The following is a 17383-nucleotide window of genomic DNA, read 5'->3' as shown; positions in this document are numbered from 1 at the left end:
CCACCCAGGGGTGAAATGCTCCCAGTTCGGACCGGATCACCTGATCCGGTAGCAATGGCGACGGGTGGTTCAGAGAAGCGGTAGCAAAAATCCCTGGCCCCCCACCCCAGCTGAGTTGCGCGATCATCAGAGGTTGTTGTTTTTTTACTTTTAAAAGCACTTTTTCTTCGGCCAAAAAAATGTTTTTAAATGTAAGAAAAAAGCCTCTGATGATCGTGCGGCTCAGCTGGGATCATCAGAACCCTTTAAAAGCATTTTTTCTACAACCTCTTTGGCCGAAGAGGTTGTAAAAAAAAAGCTTTTAAAAGGCTTCTCTGGTGATCCCAGCTGAGTTGCCTGATCACCAGAACCTTTTAAAAGCATGTTTTCTACAACCTCTTTGGCCGAACTGGTTGTAAAAAAAGCTTTAAAAGGCTCCCCTGGTGATCCCAGCTGAGTTGCCTGATCACCATAACCTTTTAAAAGCATTTTTTTACAACCTCTTCGGCCAAAGAGGTTGTAGAAAAAATGCTTTTAAATGTAAAAAAAAAAAAAAGTTGGGCATGCCCACCCAGTCACATTACCCCCCCCCATCAAACCGTGCCCACAGAACTGGTAGTAACAAATTTTACATTTCACCCCTGAGCCCACCCTTTGCCTATCACACAAGCCTCCCAAGAAAGACCCTGAGCCTGCGCTGAGCAACATCCAGTCTGCTGGTAGAGGAAGCACAGGCTGCCTTCGTGCCACGGGCATCCCCTGCCCCAGGAGATCGCACCCACCTCTCCTCCAGGGAGGGGTTTTTAGAGGAGTTGCCCTCCATTAGATCTTTTCATTGCCTCTCACTTTGCAAACCAGCATTTAGAACAGCAGTGGAGGCCTTGGGGTTCATGCAGCTCTTGAAGCTCAGAGAAGGAGGACAGCTGCCCCAAACCAGTGGCCGTTTCCACCCTTCTGAGGCAGAAGAGCACGAGACCCGCCCTCTGAATGTTCAGGAACTTGAAGTCGGGGCCTGGAGAGGTGGCATTGCCGTGGACCCAGCTAATGCCCCCTATCCGGCTGATGGTGACTAAATGCAGCTGCTAAAAGTTGTTCCGCCCCTGGGCCAGGGAGAACATAACACAGAAGCCCAAGAGGGATGAAGCTGGTTGGTCCTCAGCTTCCCTCCCCCCACCCTGCTCCATTTGGGGTCTTTTCCCTCTCCTGGTTTGCTTCCTGTGTTAGCAGCCCATGCCTCCATGGAGCTGGTCACAAAAGCTTCTGGGGAGAAGGGCCGGTCACGTCTCCTGCATCACGTGAGGCTGTTTCTGGAATAGTCGCTCACATCCTGGTCACGTCATGACGGGACTCCATTTAGCGAGCCTAACCGTCCCCGGAATAGCTCATGAGAGGGTCACCCACAGTCGGGATTTCTCAGTAATCACCCTCTTTTGTGCTCTCAGTAAGAATGAAATAATTTCATTAAATAACACAGAGAGAAAATAAATAAACAGCCCATCCTCAGATATCTGAACCACACTGCTCTCTAATTATGTATAATAGAATAGTAAAATGGATAAAAACAATGGATTCTTGGTTTTTGTTGTTTTCTTTTTAACTCAGTTTACATATTTTGAAAGCAACTGAAGCACGTAGCTAGGTAAAACAACTCCATTTCATCACTCCCCTTTTGGGGGAGTTAAAGCAATCTCATAAAACATAAAGAAAATAAAACATTTCCTCTGCCCTTTAGCACCTAGCTGAGTATTTGCTGAGTTGAAGAAGGCAATGGCAAGTTAGGGAACCATGCCGACCCCTCCCACCGCTTTGGCAGCCTCTGGCTACCAAGGTTTTGGAGCGAAGAGGGTGGGGGGAGGGAAGGACTGGTCGTGTGTGAGAAATGGTTTGTGCTGTCTTCCAAGCCTTCGTTAAATTGACTCAGGAAGCTTCAATGATTCCATAGCTCTGCTCAAGCAACCACATCCCTCAGTTTCCAGCACAATACCTGTCGGTAGCAAGATGGTAGCAATAAGCTGTGTTCGCAATAAATCCAAAAACTCAAATAGAAATGTCCATTCAGTGCATCTTGTCCCTGCCCCAATTTCTACATCCCTTCTTGTGCCCTGAGCTTCCAGAATTGATGCTGGGTGGGATAAGAGTCTGGTGGGCAATGAAAGTCTCTGACCCTGAGAGTCCAGTTCTGTGCAGGTTGGCCTGCTGCAAGTTGCTGCTCAGCATTAGCCAGGGGAGCAAGGAGACCCCTCGGTGGGCAGCCGCTGGGCTGAGCTGGGGCTCTGGTCTTGCAGGAGAAGAAGGGCGGCTTGTCCAGGGCAAGATGGACTCCCTGCAGCTAAGGCTGCTGCTGGTGGACCAGAGGAGCAGCGACACCCTGCAGCGAATGGAGCAGATCTTGGAGGCCTCTTCCCGCCTGGACCCTGCCCAGGAGGACCTGGGCCTCAGACTACAGCCCCCAGAAAAGGAGCAGCGCTTGCCAGGCAGCCAGGCAGGAGATGGGCCCTGCCCCCTGCCCCCTGCAGGCAGAGAGAAGGTAGGAAGAATGTAGGGGGTGGGGTGGGGAAAGCCCACCCCTTGCCCAGTGGAGGCTTTGGGCAGCATAGGGCAAAGAGTCTGTCTGATTCCTACTCTGCCTGCTGGAGAAGAAGGATTGGTTCCTGGGGCGAAGACTGGCAAAGGCAGCAAAGCTGACGCCAGTGGCTGCTGCTGCTGACACCACCGGCCTCCCCCCCCTTTGCGCATCCTTTGTGGGCCTGCCTAAGGTGTGCCAGCCTGGGACCAGAACAAGCATACCCATGCAGCCTGTTCCAAAAGAGGGCAAGGGGATACCTTGGCCTCCCTCTCCTGATTTGCCTTCCCTATGTCTCCAGCGCCTTTCCGCAGAGACCCTTCGCCATCAGGACCTGGTAGAAAGGCCAGTGGCGGTAGCTGATCCGCTGCTCAGCCTCTGCCCCACAGACCTCCAGGAGGGGCTGCAGGTGAGGGGGACAAAATCGGGATGGTGGTTGTGGGAGGAGGATGCCCAGGGTGGCAGCCTTGCCCAGCTGGTAGACCATTCTTTCTAAAAAATGCTCCCGGCTTGGCCATGTGTGCCACATTCCTCGATCTTCGTCTTTGGTGACCATTGAGGCCTCCAGGAAAGGGAGGGGAGCATTTTGTTCAGGGGTTATCCAGCCATTTGCAAGCGGCCTCTGGTGCAGAAATGCCCCCTTGGGCAGGGCACCCAGGAGGCAGAGCCCAGCTTGTGGGGTGCTTGTGGCTTCCTGGCCAAGATGCGACCGAAGGACTGGTGCTGCTGGGAGGAAGTGCTTTGTGTAGATCAGGGAGATGAAGGTGGGGACAAAAACCAGGCTAGTGGAATCATGCTTGGTTACATGGAGGTGGGGATGGGGCCTGCTTGGAGGAAGGCCAAGTGACTGGGGGTCCTTGGGAGGGAAAGGGGGAGAGGGATCATTGGGAGTCAGGCAGCCCAGGGACTAAGCAGGGAAAAAGATCCTAAGATGGTCATCTGGAGAGAAAGAAGTCAAGATGCATCCCTCCCCCGAAAAAATGAAAGCCCACCTGGGAAGTGGGTGGTGGATGGGGTGAAAGGGGGAGCAAAGGGAGAGGAGGAGGAATAGTGGTGCCAGGGCAGACAAGATTTTCTCATTGCAGGCCTTTCATTTCCTTGTGCTTTTGATACGCCTTCCCTGTGCTCTGCGCCCCAAAGGCAGAGGTCCCTGTTTATGGCCTTTTCATTCGTGCTCTGCCTACTTCAAGGCTTCTCTTACAGTGTTCTCTTCCCCCAGCCCCTCCCCCCAAATGTGAGAAAGGGTCCCCTCCCCACCTGGGCCTGCTGCTCCATCCTCAGGGAAAGCCCAGGATGTTCCTACTAGCCATTTAACGCAGGGAGGGGATAAATCTGTGGGATGGGGGAATGCGTCCAGCAAAGCCCAGGCACATGCAAATCCTTCCCCCCACCTCCCCCGTGCAACTAGACGAGGCCACATTGCTTGCAGTCAGTTTTGGGGCATTAAGAGCGAATTGGGGTCTCTGGCTACACCTTGGAGCAGACAGCCCTAAGTTCAGCAACCCCCGGTCAGGGTGAATGCTGGCCTGGTTAGGCCGACTGAGGGTCTTCCAGCCCACCCCTCATTCAGGAACACCCCTCCCCCAGTCCAGTGTCCACTTGAGGCTACCCAATGCTGCTCAGGTTGTTGTTTCCGCTTTTGAACTGTTATCATTGGGAAGCTTTCCCTGCCTTGCAATCTGGCAGCTGCCCCACTTGCTCCATGCCCAGCAGTTTGGAGGAAAGCAGGGAGGCCGTGGCTGCCTTCTCTGCCCCTCCTAGTGCCCCCCTCCCTCGGCATATTTCTCGAGACTAAACATGCTCCGCTTCACAGCACTTGGAAAAGACCAGCTGGCCATGGGACTGGCCATTCACTTCGACCTGCCCGGCTTCTCTGTTAGGCCTCTCGGGTGCTGCGGGGTCAGCCTTGGGGCAAGGGGAGACGTGGTCCATTTCTCCTCATGGCATGTGGCTCATCCTCCCTGCTTTGTCCCTTGTGTCCTCACAGCTCTTGGTGACGGCCCTGCAGGAGGGCATGGAGTCCCTTGGCCAGCAGAGCCCAGCCTGCACCCTGCAGCTGGCACAAGGGCAGCTGCTCCTGGCTCAGCACGCGGAGGTCCAGGCGGAGCTCAGCCAGTGGCTGGAGGAGGCCCAGCAGGCAGTGGTGGCTTTCTCCCCTGGCAGCAGCATCATCAGCTGTGATGCCTTCTGGGAGCAGCAGGAGGCACTAGAGGTGAGGGTAGTGATGGGGCCCTTCGGGGGGGGGGAGGTTCAAGGGCCCCTGTATGACTCTCACCTGCTCCCGCCTGTGCCCTGTGCAGGGTCTGCGGGAGGCCATTGCTGAGCAAAAGCCTCTGATGGGGAAGCGCATCACCACGTGGCTGGCCGAGCTACGTCCGCGGGAGGTGGTGCTGCTCTGGCAGAGGCTGCAGACGGCCAAGGAGCGGTACGGCAGCCTCCGAGAGCAGGCCCAACAGGCTGCAGTCATTTTGTGGGAGGTCCTCCCACAATACAGCCAGGTAAGACAGGACCCTCCCCATCCAGCAGCTGTGTCCACCTGCATAAAGGCCCATGGCTGGGGGAGCGATGGCGGCTCCCTTCTTGCTTGAGAGCAGCTGGCTTCTGACTGCTGCCTTCAGGGCACTCCCTGCCTTGGTGTGGCCCCCTCCTTCCCTCCATGCCTGAAGAAAAGCCCCTACGGGGTGACCCTGGCCTTCCTGTGCTCCCCAGCAGCTGTCTGAGCAGCTGGAGCTGGTGGCTGGGAGTCTGGAATGGCTGCAGGACTGCAAACGGCACCCTCTTGCTCTGCGGGGAGACCCCGTCTGGCTCCGGGAACAGCTCTGGGAGAACAGCCTGAGGCTGGCGGAGCTGGAAAAGATGGCCCTGGCCCTCGAGACCCTCCTTGAACAGGGGGCAGAGCTTCAAGCCACCCTGCAGAGCACCGCACACCCAGGTACTCTCTGAGCCACTCTTCTTCGGGGAGGGGGGTCCCATTCCCAGAGGACACACGGCTGGCCAGCTGGTCAGTCTGTGGTCAGAGCAGTTTCCTCTGGCCCTTGATGCCTGGAGAGCCCCAAGAAACGCTCTGTGCACAGCCTGGGGGAGGGAAGGGGCTGCATTCCTGGGCCACCATCTTCTTGGCGGGGGGACATAGATCACACTTGGCCTAGATTCTCATGATACCGCATGCTAGGCTGAGATGGAACTACGTTACTTGTGAGTCAGAATGCTGTAGGAACGCAGCTCTCCAGGCTGCATGTCTTGCATGGTTGGTCCCAGCTGGTTTGAGAGGCCCAGTGGCCGCTTGGTGGACCCAGTCAGCGGAAAAGGGGTCCCTACACTCCCTGGCCTCAGCCCCTCTTCCTGCTGCTGCAGTCATCCAGGAGCACATGCAGGATCTGCGGAGTCAGTGGCAGCTGCTGTGGCAGCTGGAGAAAGACCGCGAAGCCTCCCTGCAGGAACTCCTGGCCCTGGCCGCACTGTTCTGGCGTGGTCTGGCCAAGCTGGCCGGGGCTCTCAGCAACACCCAGCGGATAGTACTGGACCTGGAAGACACCGTGGCCTCCAGTCCGAAGGATATCCAGGCCAAGCTGGTGGCCATGCAGGTATGAGACCCTCATGGCGTCCCCCCCGAGGAAGTTGTGCCTCCCCCCCCCGTAACATCCAAGCACCTGCTATCTTGGGGAAGTCCCCTGCCCTGCAGAGCAGGAGCAATGCTTGATGGATGGGCTCAAGATCCTGCAGCTACCACCTCCAGGTCTTCTGAGGAGAGCCTGAACTCTTCTCAGTGACCATGCCTCTTCGGGACTCCTACTGAAAGCGGGGGGGGGGGGGTGCCCCGGTCTCTCTTTTTGGTCAATAAACTACGGAGGTGGAAAAGACCCAAGAGGCCGGTGACAGTGAACTTGGGGATCCAGTGGGTTGGGAGAAAACGGTGCCTTTGGGCTGTCTCCATCAGTGCAGCCTCACCACTCACCTTGGCCCTGCCTGCCATGAGTCTAGGACAACTGGCCATGGCCATCTTCCATTTTTGTCCATGGGAGCAATGTCGAAGAAACAGTGATGGATAACATTATCGCATTCACCTCCTCACGCAGTTTCCCCATAGCGAGCTATCGCTTGGCGAGTTGACCGGAGTGAAATGGCTGGTTTGAGTTGTCCATTCTTCCTGCTTCTGTTTAACAGGCCCAGGCCTTCCGCCCAGCCTGCCCTGTCATTTTGGGTTGCCCCCTCTCGGCAGGTGCTGCGGAAGGATGTCCTGTCTCAAACAATGACAATGCAGGCCATACAGGAGGCCGGCTGGTGTCTGCCCAGTGATGGCAGCGGGGCCTGTGCAGATGCCCTGCAGGGCAGCCTCCAGCAGATCAGCCACCGGTGGAGCCAGGTCCTGACCAAGACGGAGCACTGTCAGCTGGCTCTGGAGCACAACCTGAACCAGGTGAAGCCGGGCGGGGGACCTTCTGGCCAGGCGTTTCCAGGGCTGGAGGGCCAGCAGCCAGGAGGCACCTCTTGGGCCTGTGGCAGCTTGATGGCCTTTGCTCAAGGCCTGGGTGGGGGGAGCAGCTTTTGTCCTCCACGCCCTCTTCACTCTGCCCACTGTCTCTGCCTGGTGCTCCAAAGGTGCGGGAGGTTTCCCTGGAGGCGGCTGGGCTGGTGCAGTGGTTGGACCAGGTGGAGTTGCAGCTCTTCTCTTCCAAGTCCATGTGGAACCCCTCTGAAGCCAGCAAGGACAAGCTGGCGGTACTCTTGGTGAGTTGCTTCCCAACAACTCTCTGCATGCCAGGGATGGCTAGGGATGAAAGATGGGCCAGGGGCAGTGGTGGGATTCAGCCAGTTCGCACCACTTCGGGAGAACCGGTTGTTAACTTTCTGAGCAGTTTGGCACACTGGTTGTTGGAAGAAATCATGAGGGCAGAGAACCGGTTGTTAAATTACTTGAATCCCACCACTGGCCAGTGGCCAGCTGGTGAGCCACTTTCACCGCACTTGGAGCTCTTTGGTTGAGAGGCTTCATGCCTCCCTTTGTTGTGGCAGTTGAGGAGTTGGACTCTGAGAAGCCTAGAAGCTTCCCCTGATGGTCTACCTGAAAGTGTTGGGCCATTTCCTCAAGACTTTGGGATATCTCCCAGGCCTTTGTGTGTTGTTTTGCTGAGTTTGGATGGGGAATCAGCAGATGGTTCAACCCAAAGGTCCTCCCCCTCTGTTTCTTCCTTGGGCCACTGGGAGCTCCTGGATCAAGCAACTGAATCAGGGAAGGGCTGGTCTGGTCAGAGCTCAACTAGGGTTGCTTTCCACAGCACGGCAGCAGGGAAGGAGTGGGCAGCACTCAGTTAAAGCGGAACAAGCAACCGCTTTTGTGTTGCCAGACCGCCTCTATGTGTGGACCTTTTCCTAGCTCTGGGAGGCTGCGTGGTTTGCAGGGTCTGATCTCCTGCCTGTTCCCAAACACTGCTCTTCCGCCTGGGCTGCCTTTGGGTCTGTCCTCCTCTTCCTACAGGCAGTGATGGGGAACCTCACCTGGGTGGGTCTTGTGGTTGGGCAGGAACTGTGCGAAGAGATGGAGTCCAAGCAGCAAACGTACCAGCAAGTCCAGGAGAAGCTCCAGCTTCTGCTAGCCGCCTGTCATCCAAACGGGGCTTCTATGGCTGAGCGCAGCCTGAGGGTCTTGGAGCGGAAGTGGGGTGGCCTCACCAGCCACCTGCAAGAGCAGAAGGTGGGTGGGGAGGAGGGGGGCTGCGGAGGGCGGGCCTCTCATCCTGCACGGGGTCCACCCATGGTCCTCCATCCTTCTCCCAGAAGCAGCTCCTCCAAAGCCCAAATATGGCCACTGAGTTCCACGCCACCCTCCAGGAGCTCCTTCAGTGGATCAAGCAGACCGAGGAGGCTTTGGCAGCCCTGCCTCTTCCCAGCTACATCCTGGACACAGTCAGCAAACAGAGGCAGCAGCAGCAGGTCAGCCACAGCTGGCCGACAAAGGAGGGGGAGCCCTCGGGGTGGCATGGCACCACTTGGAAAGAGAAGGCTGCCCGCCATTCCCTGGGCACTGGTCCCCTTAACCCAAGGCAGACTGGGCAGACTTGCAACTCTTTTTTTTTTTTTTTTTTATAAAAAGTTTTATTTTTACAATCATATCAAATAATTCATCCAATGTACAGTTATATACAATTAGTCGGGCTTGCCCAGTCACCACCCCCCTTTTTAACACTCTTCCCTCTTCTACCTTCTTCTACTTTCCAGACCTTCCTCTCCTTCTCTTATCTACATCCTCTCCTCCCTCCACCCTACACCTTCCTTCTCCCTCTTCTACCCCTCTTCCTTCCTCTTCTCCTCTTCCTACCTCCTACTCTCTTTTCTCCCTCCCCACCGTTCTAAAATGGTAACTGGGCAGACCCGACCCTGCATTAATTATATTTATACATCTTCAATAATCCCTGTACATTAACCATCACTCCATCTCTACCAAAACCCCCAATTCCCTCCCCTTACCCCCACCCCCCACCCCGACTTCCCAGAACAAAATGCAGGGTATCAAAACTAACAATCATAATCTAAAATAATTCCTAAATTATAATCTCTAGTCACACCACACTTAGTCACACTCTCAATTCCCCTCTCCTTCAAAAATATATCTAATACAAAATATTTCCTAAATTTACTCATATGCTATTCGATATTTTTTTATCTGATACTTATTTTGAATATAATCAATCCACATTTTCCATTCTAAAATATATTTTTCTAGTGTATAGTCTTTCAAGTAAGCGGAGATTTTTGCCATCTCTGCCAGATTTGATACTTTGAGTGTCCATTCTTCAATTGTAGGTAATTCTTCTTTCTTCCAATACTGAGCAATCAAAAGTCTTGCGGCTGTTATTAAGTTCAAAATCAATTTAGTCTCTATAGCTGTACAGTCCATAATAATTCCTAGTAGAAAGAACTGCGGAGTAAACTTAATCTTCTTTTTCAAAATATTCTGCATGATCCACCATACTTTAATCCAAAATGCTTTAACTTTTTTACAAGTCCACCATATATGGTAATAAGTGGCATCTTCACAATCGCATCTCCAACATTTAGCCTGTACATTAGGATACATACATGACAACTTTTTGGGGTCTAAATGCCATCTATAAAACATCTTATAAAAATTTTCTCTCATATTTTGCGCTTGTGTAAATTTAACATTCCTCACCCAAATTCTTTCCCAAGTTTCCAACATTATTGGTTGCTGAAAATTTTGTGCCCACTTAATCATACAATCCTTAACTAGTTCGGACTCTGAGTCTATTTCTACTAATACATTATACAACCTCTTAATATGCTGTTGGCCTTGATCTCTCATTTGTTTTAACAAATTATCCTCAGTTTGCTTAACACCTATTTTTTGATCTAATTTCCATCTAGCTTGTAATTGTCCATATTGGAACCATGTATAATTTTTCCCTTCTTCCCCCATCTTTTCTCTGGATTTTAATTGTAATTCCCCCTTTTCCATACAAAGAAGTTCTTTATAGGTAACTACCTCCATCTTTTGATATATATTTATATTTTCTATCATGTGCCTAACTTGAAATTGTATTATGAAGCAGTTGTTTTATCATTAATTACTGATTGGATTAATTTAACTGAGGAAAGAGTTTTGAATATAGAAGGGTATGGTTTGTTATATGGGTGGCACGCCTATATATTATATGATAAGAAAGTAGATAAAATATTTAAAAATAATATAATTAGAAATGCATTATTGAGGGTTTGGAGGAAATATCAATATAAATTAGATGGAAAGATTCCAATATGGGCAATCCCCAGACTTGCAACTCTTATGTGGGGCACTGCCAAGCTTGCTCTCAAGTGTCCCTTTTCAGTCTTCCAATGAGAGGCTGGGTGGCATGGGCACTGTGAGGAGGAGTCTTGGTCCAGGAATCTCCTGGACTCCCCTTTCTGCTTGTCCCTGCAGGCCTTGGCACAGGAGACGGAAACCCAGAGAAAGAAGCTGGCAGAGATGGAGGCGGGAGCTGCCTGCCTGACCCAGGACAACGGAGATCCTTGCAGCCAGATGGGCAGTACCAAGGAGTGGCTGGCCAAGGTCCTGCAGCAAGTGAGCAAGAGTGGGGAGGTGCTGGAAGAGGCCCACCAGCAGGCCAAGCAGGTATCTCACACAAAGACCCCAAAGGACAGTGGGAGATGGGGAGAGGGTCAGGCGTGCCCAGGGAGGTTTCGTGCAGTGCTGCTCTGGCTTTCCAGTTCAGAGAGTCCTGGCAGTTGTTCCTCAAGTAGATGGATGGGGCAGAGGCAGCCTGCCCAGCCTCCGCAGATGGCTCCCTATGAAGCAAGAGGACCTCAAGACCCTTCTGGGACAGCACAAAGTGAGGCGAGAGAGGAGCCCGGTGCATCATGCCCGCCCCCTCTGTGGAAGCCGCTCCTATCTCCTGCATTATGCAGGAGTCCAGGAGGGGAGGGCATTGCTCTGTCCTGTGATGTCAGCAGCTGAATTTGGGGGACACCCCCCCCCTTTGGAACTCCTCATCAAGGAGACAGCTCCCCTCCCAGGGCAGGCGGGGGAAGTAGGCAGGTTCTGGGCCAGCATCGACCACTAGGGCACAGCCAGGTGCTGGGCCCCTTTCTCCCTCCAGGCAAAGCCTTTTCTCCAAATGTTCCTGCAGGAATTCCAGAGTCGCCTGTGGGCCAAGCGTCCCATCCTTGAGGCCGCCCTGCAGCAGGGGGGTCTCCTACGTGGCAAGGCTCTCCTCCCTGCCGATGGCCAGGAGCTGCATGCAATGCAGAAGGAGCTGAAGGAGCACTGGACGGCTCTGTGCAGCTGGGCAGCCGAGAGGTAGGGGACAGAGGGATTGGGGGAACCCTGGGGTGGCTGCTCATCTGTCCTCTGCAACTCTGGGCCATGCAGGGTCTCCACTGACTGGCCAAACCCCTCTTGCCCTCCAGGGAAGCCAGATCTGGCCTTGCTGGGGCAACTAAACTTCTGAAAGTCCCAGGTCCTTCTGTGTGTGTGTGTGTGTGTCCCCCTCAAGGAGGTTCTCGGGGTGGGGGGGGAGGAAGCTCCATTTCCTTGTTGCTCACTGCAGTGCTATGGAGAGGAAATTGCTCTTTGTGCAGCCGAGAGGTGTGACCACCATTGGCCCAGCCTTTGGGGCAGGGGGTAGAGGGAAGAGGCTCGGCTGAGGAGCTGTGTGGGCCAGGACCTCTCCGGAGCGGTGCTGGGATACTGACCTGCTCTCTGGGGCCGGTGGAGCCAGCCCCGATGTCTCCCACCCTGACCAAAACTTTTAGGCAAGGACCAGGTAGAGCAGTTGAGGTAGTCACTCATGGGAAAATCTGGGGGTCAAGTGTCTCCGGCCCCACATCCAGGCCCCTGGGATTTAAAGCCCCATGTAAAAGTTGCATAGAGGGGCTGAAACCTCCCTCACCCACCCCTTCCTAGAATTGGGTGCAGGCTGGTGGGAGCTTGCCCAGAGTGGGGGCTGCTGATGGCTCCAAGGAGCTTTCACTTGTGGCAGGCCTGGCCCTTCACTCTAGAGAAGGGGGCACAGAGGCCTTGTGGACCCCTCACTGCTGCCAATCCTTTGCAGGCCGCAGAAGCTGGAGGAGCACCTGCTGTTCTCCGGCTGCTTTGGCGATGCCCTTCAGCGCCTTCTGGACTGGCTGTGTCGGGCCGAGCCCCAGCTGGCTAAGGAGACACCTGTGGCTGGGGACAGAGATCTGGTGGGCACACTGATGGAGCAGCATAAGGTGAGTGAGAGCGCCACTGCCTGGCGTGGGTAAGGCGAGGAGGAGCTGTTTGCAAAGCTACTGCTGAGAGGGTGGGCGGAGGACCTGGTGCGAGTTGGGCTTGGCATGTTCACAGAAGCCGCTGGTGGAGAGGAAGGGGCTGGATGGCTGCGCTGCCTGGGTGCCCAGCAGTGAGGCCTCCTCTCTTGACCCTGGCAGGCTTTCCAGACAGAGCTGGGCTGGCGGGCAGTGAATGTCAGGAGGCTGAGGTGCTCTGCACGTGTGTTGGAGCAAGGTGGGAGCAGCGTGAACACCCGGTGGCTGCAGATCCAGATGGAGGAGCTGGAAGACCACTGGGAACTCATTGGCCGGCTCTCCGTCTCCCAGCAGAACCGGCTGGAGGTGGCCCTGAGGCAGGCATGTGGACAAGCCAGGGCAGCGGTGGGAGAAGGACAGCTGTGTGGAAGGCAGAAGTTCCCAGGCAGGACCTGGGCTGGGACATGGGACGGGCAGGTGGCTTGCCCAATTCCCCGCCCACCACCGCCTTCCTGAAGCCCGGCAGATTTCAGAGTGCTAAGAGGACCCATATTCTGCTAAGAGGACCCCAGAATGGCAGCCCCTTTGACGCAGGCGTCCCTCTTTCCTACAGGCAAAGGAGTTCCACCGCCTGCTGTGTGCCTTCCTGAGCCGTCTGTCCAGCCTGGAGAAGTCGGTCATGGATGGGGCAACCCTAGAGGAGGAGGACGCGGACGCGGCCATGGCCAGGGGCCAGAGCCAGCTTGAGGTCAGGGCAGGGGGTGGGGAAACCCTGCTGCTCTCCTCTTGAAGAGTCTCATGCCAGAGCCTTCTGCCTTCACCCTCCTTTCTGGAGCAGGGGGCTGGCCCCACAGGGAGATGCTGATGGCTTTGCCCACTACCGGCAGGAGGTGCAGCAGAGCGTGCAATGCCAGCAGCTGGAGCTGGACTGCATCAGATCTGTGGGTGAGGAGATCGTGAGCACCTGCCACCCCAGTGCTATGGGCACCGTCCAGTCCTGGGTCACCCTTGCCAAGACCCGCTTCCAGCAGGTGAGCATAGTGGACGTGGGGGGGCTTTTGGGCATTTTGGGCCTTCTGTGTGCGGCCTCCAGTGAGGCCACTCATCCAATGGGGTGGGGAGAAGGGGTTTCCTCCCTCATCATATGTGCCCCTCCTTCCCCACATTGCTCTCTCCCTCCTCCTCCCACAGCTCTGCAGCCAGGTCCAGGAACAGGAGCAGCAGCTGCAGGCCCAGGCGGCTTCTCTGGCTGCAGACCAGGAGGAGGCAGAGCGGCTCAGTGCCTGGATCACAGCCGCCGAAGAGGCCTTGCGCCTGCGGGACCAGGAGCCCCTCCCAGAGGATGCCGGGCAGCTGGAGAAACTCGGATGCCAACACACAGTAAGATAACTTCCCTGCCCCCTTTTCCTTCGTGCCTGCCCCAACTGGTCGTAGCTGCCAGGGGGAGCCGAAAGGGGCTCTGCCCTCCTGCCTCCCATTAACAGTGGGTTGGCTGAGGGGTCAGTGACCCCCACTTGCCCCCAGCCTTTTGACTCTCTGCAGAGGCCACTCCCTTCACTCCTTGGCAGGGCTGCCACGCATTGCCCTCTGCCACGCAGTCAAGGGAGCCTCTGGCAATCAGGTTGCTGCAGCCCTGGAGAACCCATCTTTCCCAATTGTGGGGGGGATGACATTTCGGCCAACGTGGGAGGCCCTGTGTGCATTCACCAGTGCCTGCGAGTGCCTGCATGGGTGTCTTGCTTTCAAGCTCCTAAAATGGGGTCTTGGCCCTGCGGCAACGGCACCTGGTTGCCAAGCTCCTAATGGCTGATGGAGACCCCTCCCCCCCACAGGTCTTCATGCGGGAGTTGGACCACAAACAGTCGGAGGTAGAGAAGGTGGCCAAGAGCAGCAGGCAGAAAAGAACGGCACAACTGGGGCTCACTGCTTCTTCCTGCAAACGGTCTTCTGGTTAGTGCCACCAGTCCCTGGTTCTTCCGCAGCTCTCGCTCTGAGCCAGAGGTGGAGCATCCAGAGCAGTTGGCTGCGTTATCCTGCTGAGCGCACATCTGTCCCCCTGAGCCATTTTAATTGCAAATCCTGGCTTGAGGCTCAGGGAAGAAAAGGGGAGTGGGCACATCCAGGGAATCAAGCAATTGGATGTTCACCCTTAGTGTCAATGCCTAATTATTTGGGCAATTAAGCCACCAAAACGCTCCAAATGCCTTCTCGGTCTAAGAAAGTGGAGATTTTAGGGATTTTATCAAATGTTAGAATTAAAGAAAAAACTAATACAACCTAAAAAAGAATAAAAGCAAAGTGCAGAAAAGAAATAGAAAAAAAATAGAAAAGAAAAAATAGTACAAGAGAGAGAAAAATACATAAAGTAATGACCGTCACAAGTATAAACTATTTTCCCTGTAATATAACCATTGGTCTCTTCTTCCATATTCCATCTCTTCTATAAACAAACCCTGACCATTTCAATCCTGATCAGCAAAAATCCATTAAGGATGACCAGAGATAACAGTGTATCCATTTCAGGAAAGATATTTAATAGAATGGAAAAAATGGATTGATTATCTACAAAACAGATATCAGATTAAGAAATATCAGATTGTCTTTGAATAATTAGGAAGTATTATTTTATGTAATTGGGAGGGGGTTGGGAGATGAAAAGATTTGGATGAGGTTAATTGGATTAGAAGGGAAAATTTTACTCTGTGTTTGGTTTATGTATAACAATACCTTGTGATTGACCCGGGAAGCGGGGGGGGGGGGGTTTCTGGGAGGGAGGGGGGAAAAAGGGGAGGGGAAATGTTTTTGTTTTTTAAAACTTTTTCAATTTTAAAAAAAACAGTGTATCCATTTTAATCTTGATTAAATAGGCCAAATTTGCATTCCTTTATTTTTAACAACCTTGATCTCTGATTGCTTCAAATTATGTCTTAGAATTTTTTTTCATTTGGTCCCTTCTCGCAAATCCTTCAATACCTTCACAGGGCTCTCTTGTAAATCGAATGTAGGAACATTGTCCAGGCCATTCTTTTGTTATTTGTATATTCCTTTTCATTAGTAAGACAGCAGCATCAGCGGTTCCATTTGTATATCCTGCACAGCATCTTTTTCCATGTCATTCTTGTAGCCTGTCATTTTAAAATCCACTTTCAGATCAGCCTCAGTCTTGTTCAATAAAATTTGATCTCCTCTCATAATATCTTTTAAACACAGATTATCTATAAGAACAGACATTTTTAAAATTAATTTCTGGGTCCATTGTTCACAAGTGTCTTCAATAAATATAATGTTAAAGTGTTCCGTTCCATTCTGCATAAACAAATCAGCTTTAAACGTTCTCCTCCTTTAATTGTAATCTTAAGTTTCTTCTGGTTTCCTCTACGGTCCAATCTTTGAAGTCCCGTTCTATCACCATAAGATTTTTTAAAGAATTCAAAACAGTGTTTGCCCACCAGAAGGATTCTTATAATGAATTTCAAAATCTTGTTTCAAATCCAGGTGGATCCTTAGTTCATTTGGAACTTTCCAAAAATTAATGTTCTAGTCACCCACATTTAAAACCTATTTAGCTAAGGATTGAAGGAAACTCACCCGCTGTTGTCGCTCCAAAGAATAGAATAGAATTTTATTGGCCAAGTGTGATTGGACACACAAGGAATTTGTCTTGGTGCATATGCTCTCAGTGTACATAAAAGAAAAGATACGTTCATCAAGGTACAACATTTACTCTTAGGTTCCTAAGAGCCGAACAGAAGTTAACGAGCAATTTCCAAAAATTATTACAAAAGGAATATATGACCCCAGTGTCCATAGAGGAATCAACTGAGTGAAAATGGCTTCCCTTCATCTCCCAGGCATTCCTTCTAACCCCACAAGAGAGCGCTGTGTTGTAGTCTCTGCATGAGGAGCCACTGTCTAGAACACTTGTGGGTGATCTCAAGTCCTCTCCTTGTGCAGAGAGGAATTTCGCAGAGCAGGTTTACTCGGTGGCTCTGACTTCCTTTATGGTCATTGGCTCTGCTTTTTCCAGAGGTATCTTGGAAGTCCCCCAGGAGAACAAGCCTTGATGGAATAAGCTGAGTGGCTGGGTGCCAGCAATGCTGGAAGATGGCCTGGAGCAGAGAGTACCTCAGATGGGAGGGGGGCCCCCTTGCCTTGTGGTTATCCATGTATGTTTTTCTGGCTGACCATTGTGAGAAGAGGATGCTTCACTTGGTTGGGCTTCTCCCCAGCACCTTGGATAGCGCTGCGCCAATTGCTTGGTCGCCAGCAAGGCAGAGATGGGCTCTCCCTGGAGCCCCCCTGGTTCTGCTGGCTGAACTCCAGGTGGGGGCTGGGTCTTGGAAAAGCTGCAGGGCAGGTGGAGCCGTACCCATAGTTCTGGGATTCAGATTTAAGTAGGGAGTGTTCCTGGTTTCGGAGGGCCACAGAAACCATGGGGTGGAGATGATGGACCATTAATTGTGGGAGGGAAAAGGGTAATTAAGGCCCGAAGACACGACACTTTGCCCAAATGTGGTTTTCTTTGGAGCCTAAGAGTTTTGTTTTTTTAATAAGTTTTTATTTATTTTCCATTAAAAACATATATAAACAATAATCTCTCCTTAAACAGTGTGTCGTCGGAGTACAAATATTTCTGTGCAATATCCTTCCACAAATTATATAATAATAATAATAATAATAATAATAATAATAATAATAATAATAATAATAATAATAATAATAATAATAATAATATCATCATCATCATCATCATCAGAGTTGGAAGAGACCTTGGAGGTCTTCTAGTCCAACCCCCTGCCCAGGCAGGAAACCCTACACCATTTCAGACAAATGGCTATCCAACATTTTCTTAAAAATTTCCAGTGTTGGAGCATTTACAACTTCTGCAGGCAAGTTGTTCCACTGATTAATTGTTCTGTCAGGAAATTTCTCCTTAGTTCTAGGTTGCTTCTCTCCTTGATTAGTTTCTACCCATTGCTTCTTGTTCTACCCTCAGGTGTTTCGGAGAATAGTTTGAATCCCTCTTCTTTGTGGCAACCCCTGACATATTGGAACACTGCTATCATGCCTCCCCTAGTCCTTCTTTTCATTAAACTAGGC

At 52.3% G+C, this 17383-nt stretch overlaps 1 protein-coding gene across 1 annotated transcript in view; it reads left to right on the top strand.

Annotated features, from left to right (window-relative positions):
* The window catches only part of LOC131196344 (microtubule-actin cross-linking factor 1, isoforms 6/7-like), a 48986-nt gene that overhangs the window by 6033 nt on the left and 25570 nt on the right, over positions 1 to 17383 (top strand). The window contains exons 7-24 of the mRNA XM_058179043.1: positions 2265 to 2506; positions 2844 to 2951; positions 4530 to 4754; positions 4843 to 5040; positions 5252 to 5474; positions 5897 to 6126; positions 6762 to 6959; positions 7142 to 7270; positions 8019 to 8234; positions 8318 to 8473; positions 10479 to 10670; positions 11185 to 11354; positions 12109 to 12268; positions 12467 to 12664; positions 12897 to 13031; positions 13171 to 13314; positions 13475 to 13663; positions 14116 to 14233. Coding sequence (XP_058035026.1) covers positions 2265 to 2506; positions 2844 to 2951; positions 4530 to 4754; positions 4843 to 5040; positions 5252 to 5474; positions 5897 to 6126; positions 6762 to 6959; positions 7142 to 7270; positions 8019 to 8234; positions 8318 to 8473; positions 10479 to 10670; positions 11185 to 11354; positions 12109 to 12268; positions 12467 to 12664; positions 12897 to 13031; positions 13171 to 13314; positions 13475 to 13663; positions 14116 to 14233 — 3231 coding nt within the window. The remainder of the gene's footprint in view (positions 1 to 2264; positions 2507 to 2843; positions 2952 to 4529; positions 4755 to 4842; positions 5041 to 5251; positions 5475 to 5896; positions 6127 to 6761; positions 6960 to 7141; positions 7271 to 8018; positions 8235 to 8317; positions 8474 to 10478; positions 10671 to 11184; positions 11355 to 12108; positions 12269 to 12466; positions 12665 to 12896; positions 13032 to 13170; positions 13315 to 13474; positions 13664 to 14115; positions 14234 to 17383) is intronic.

This window comes from Ahaetulla prasina, chromosome 3 (assembly GCF_028640845.1).
Source record: "Ahaetulla prasina isolate Xishuangbanna chromosome 3, ASM2864084v1, whole genome shotgun sequence".
Taxonomy (NCBI): domain Eukaryota; kingdom Metazoa; phylum Chordata; class Lepidosauria; order Squamata; family Colubridae; genus Ahaetulla; species Ahaetulla prasina.
This window is presented reverse-complemented; position numbering and strand designations above follow the sequence as displayed.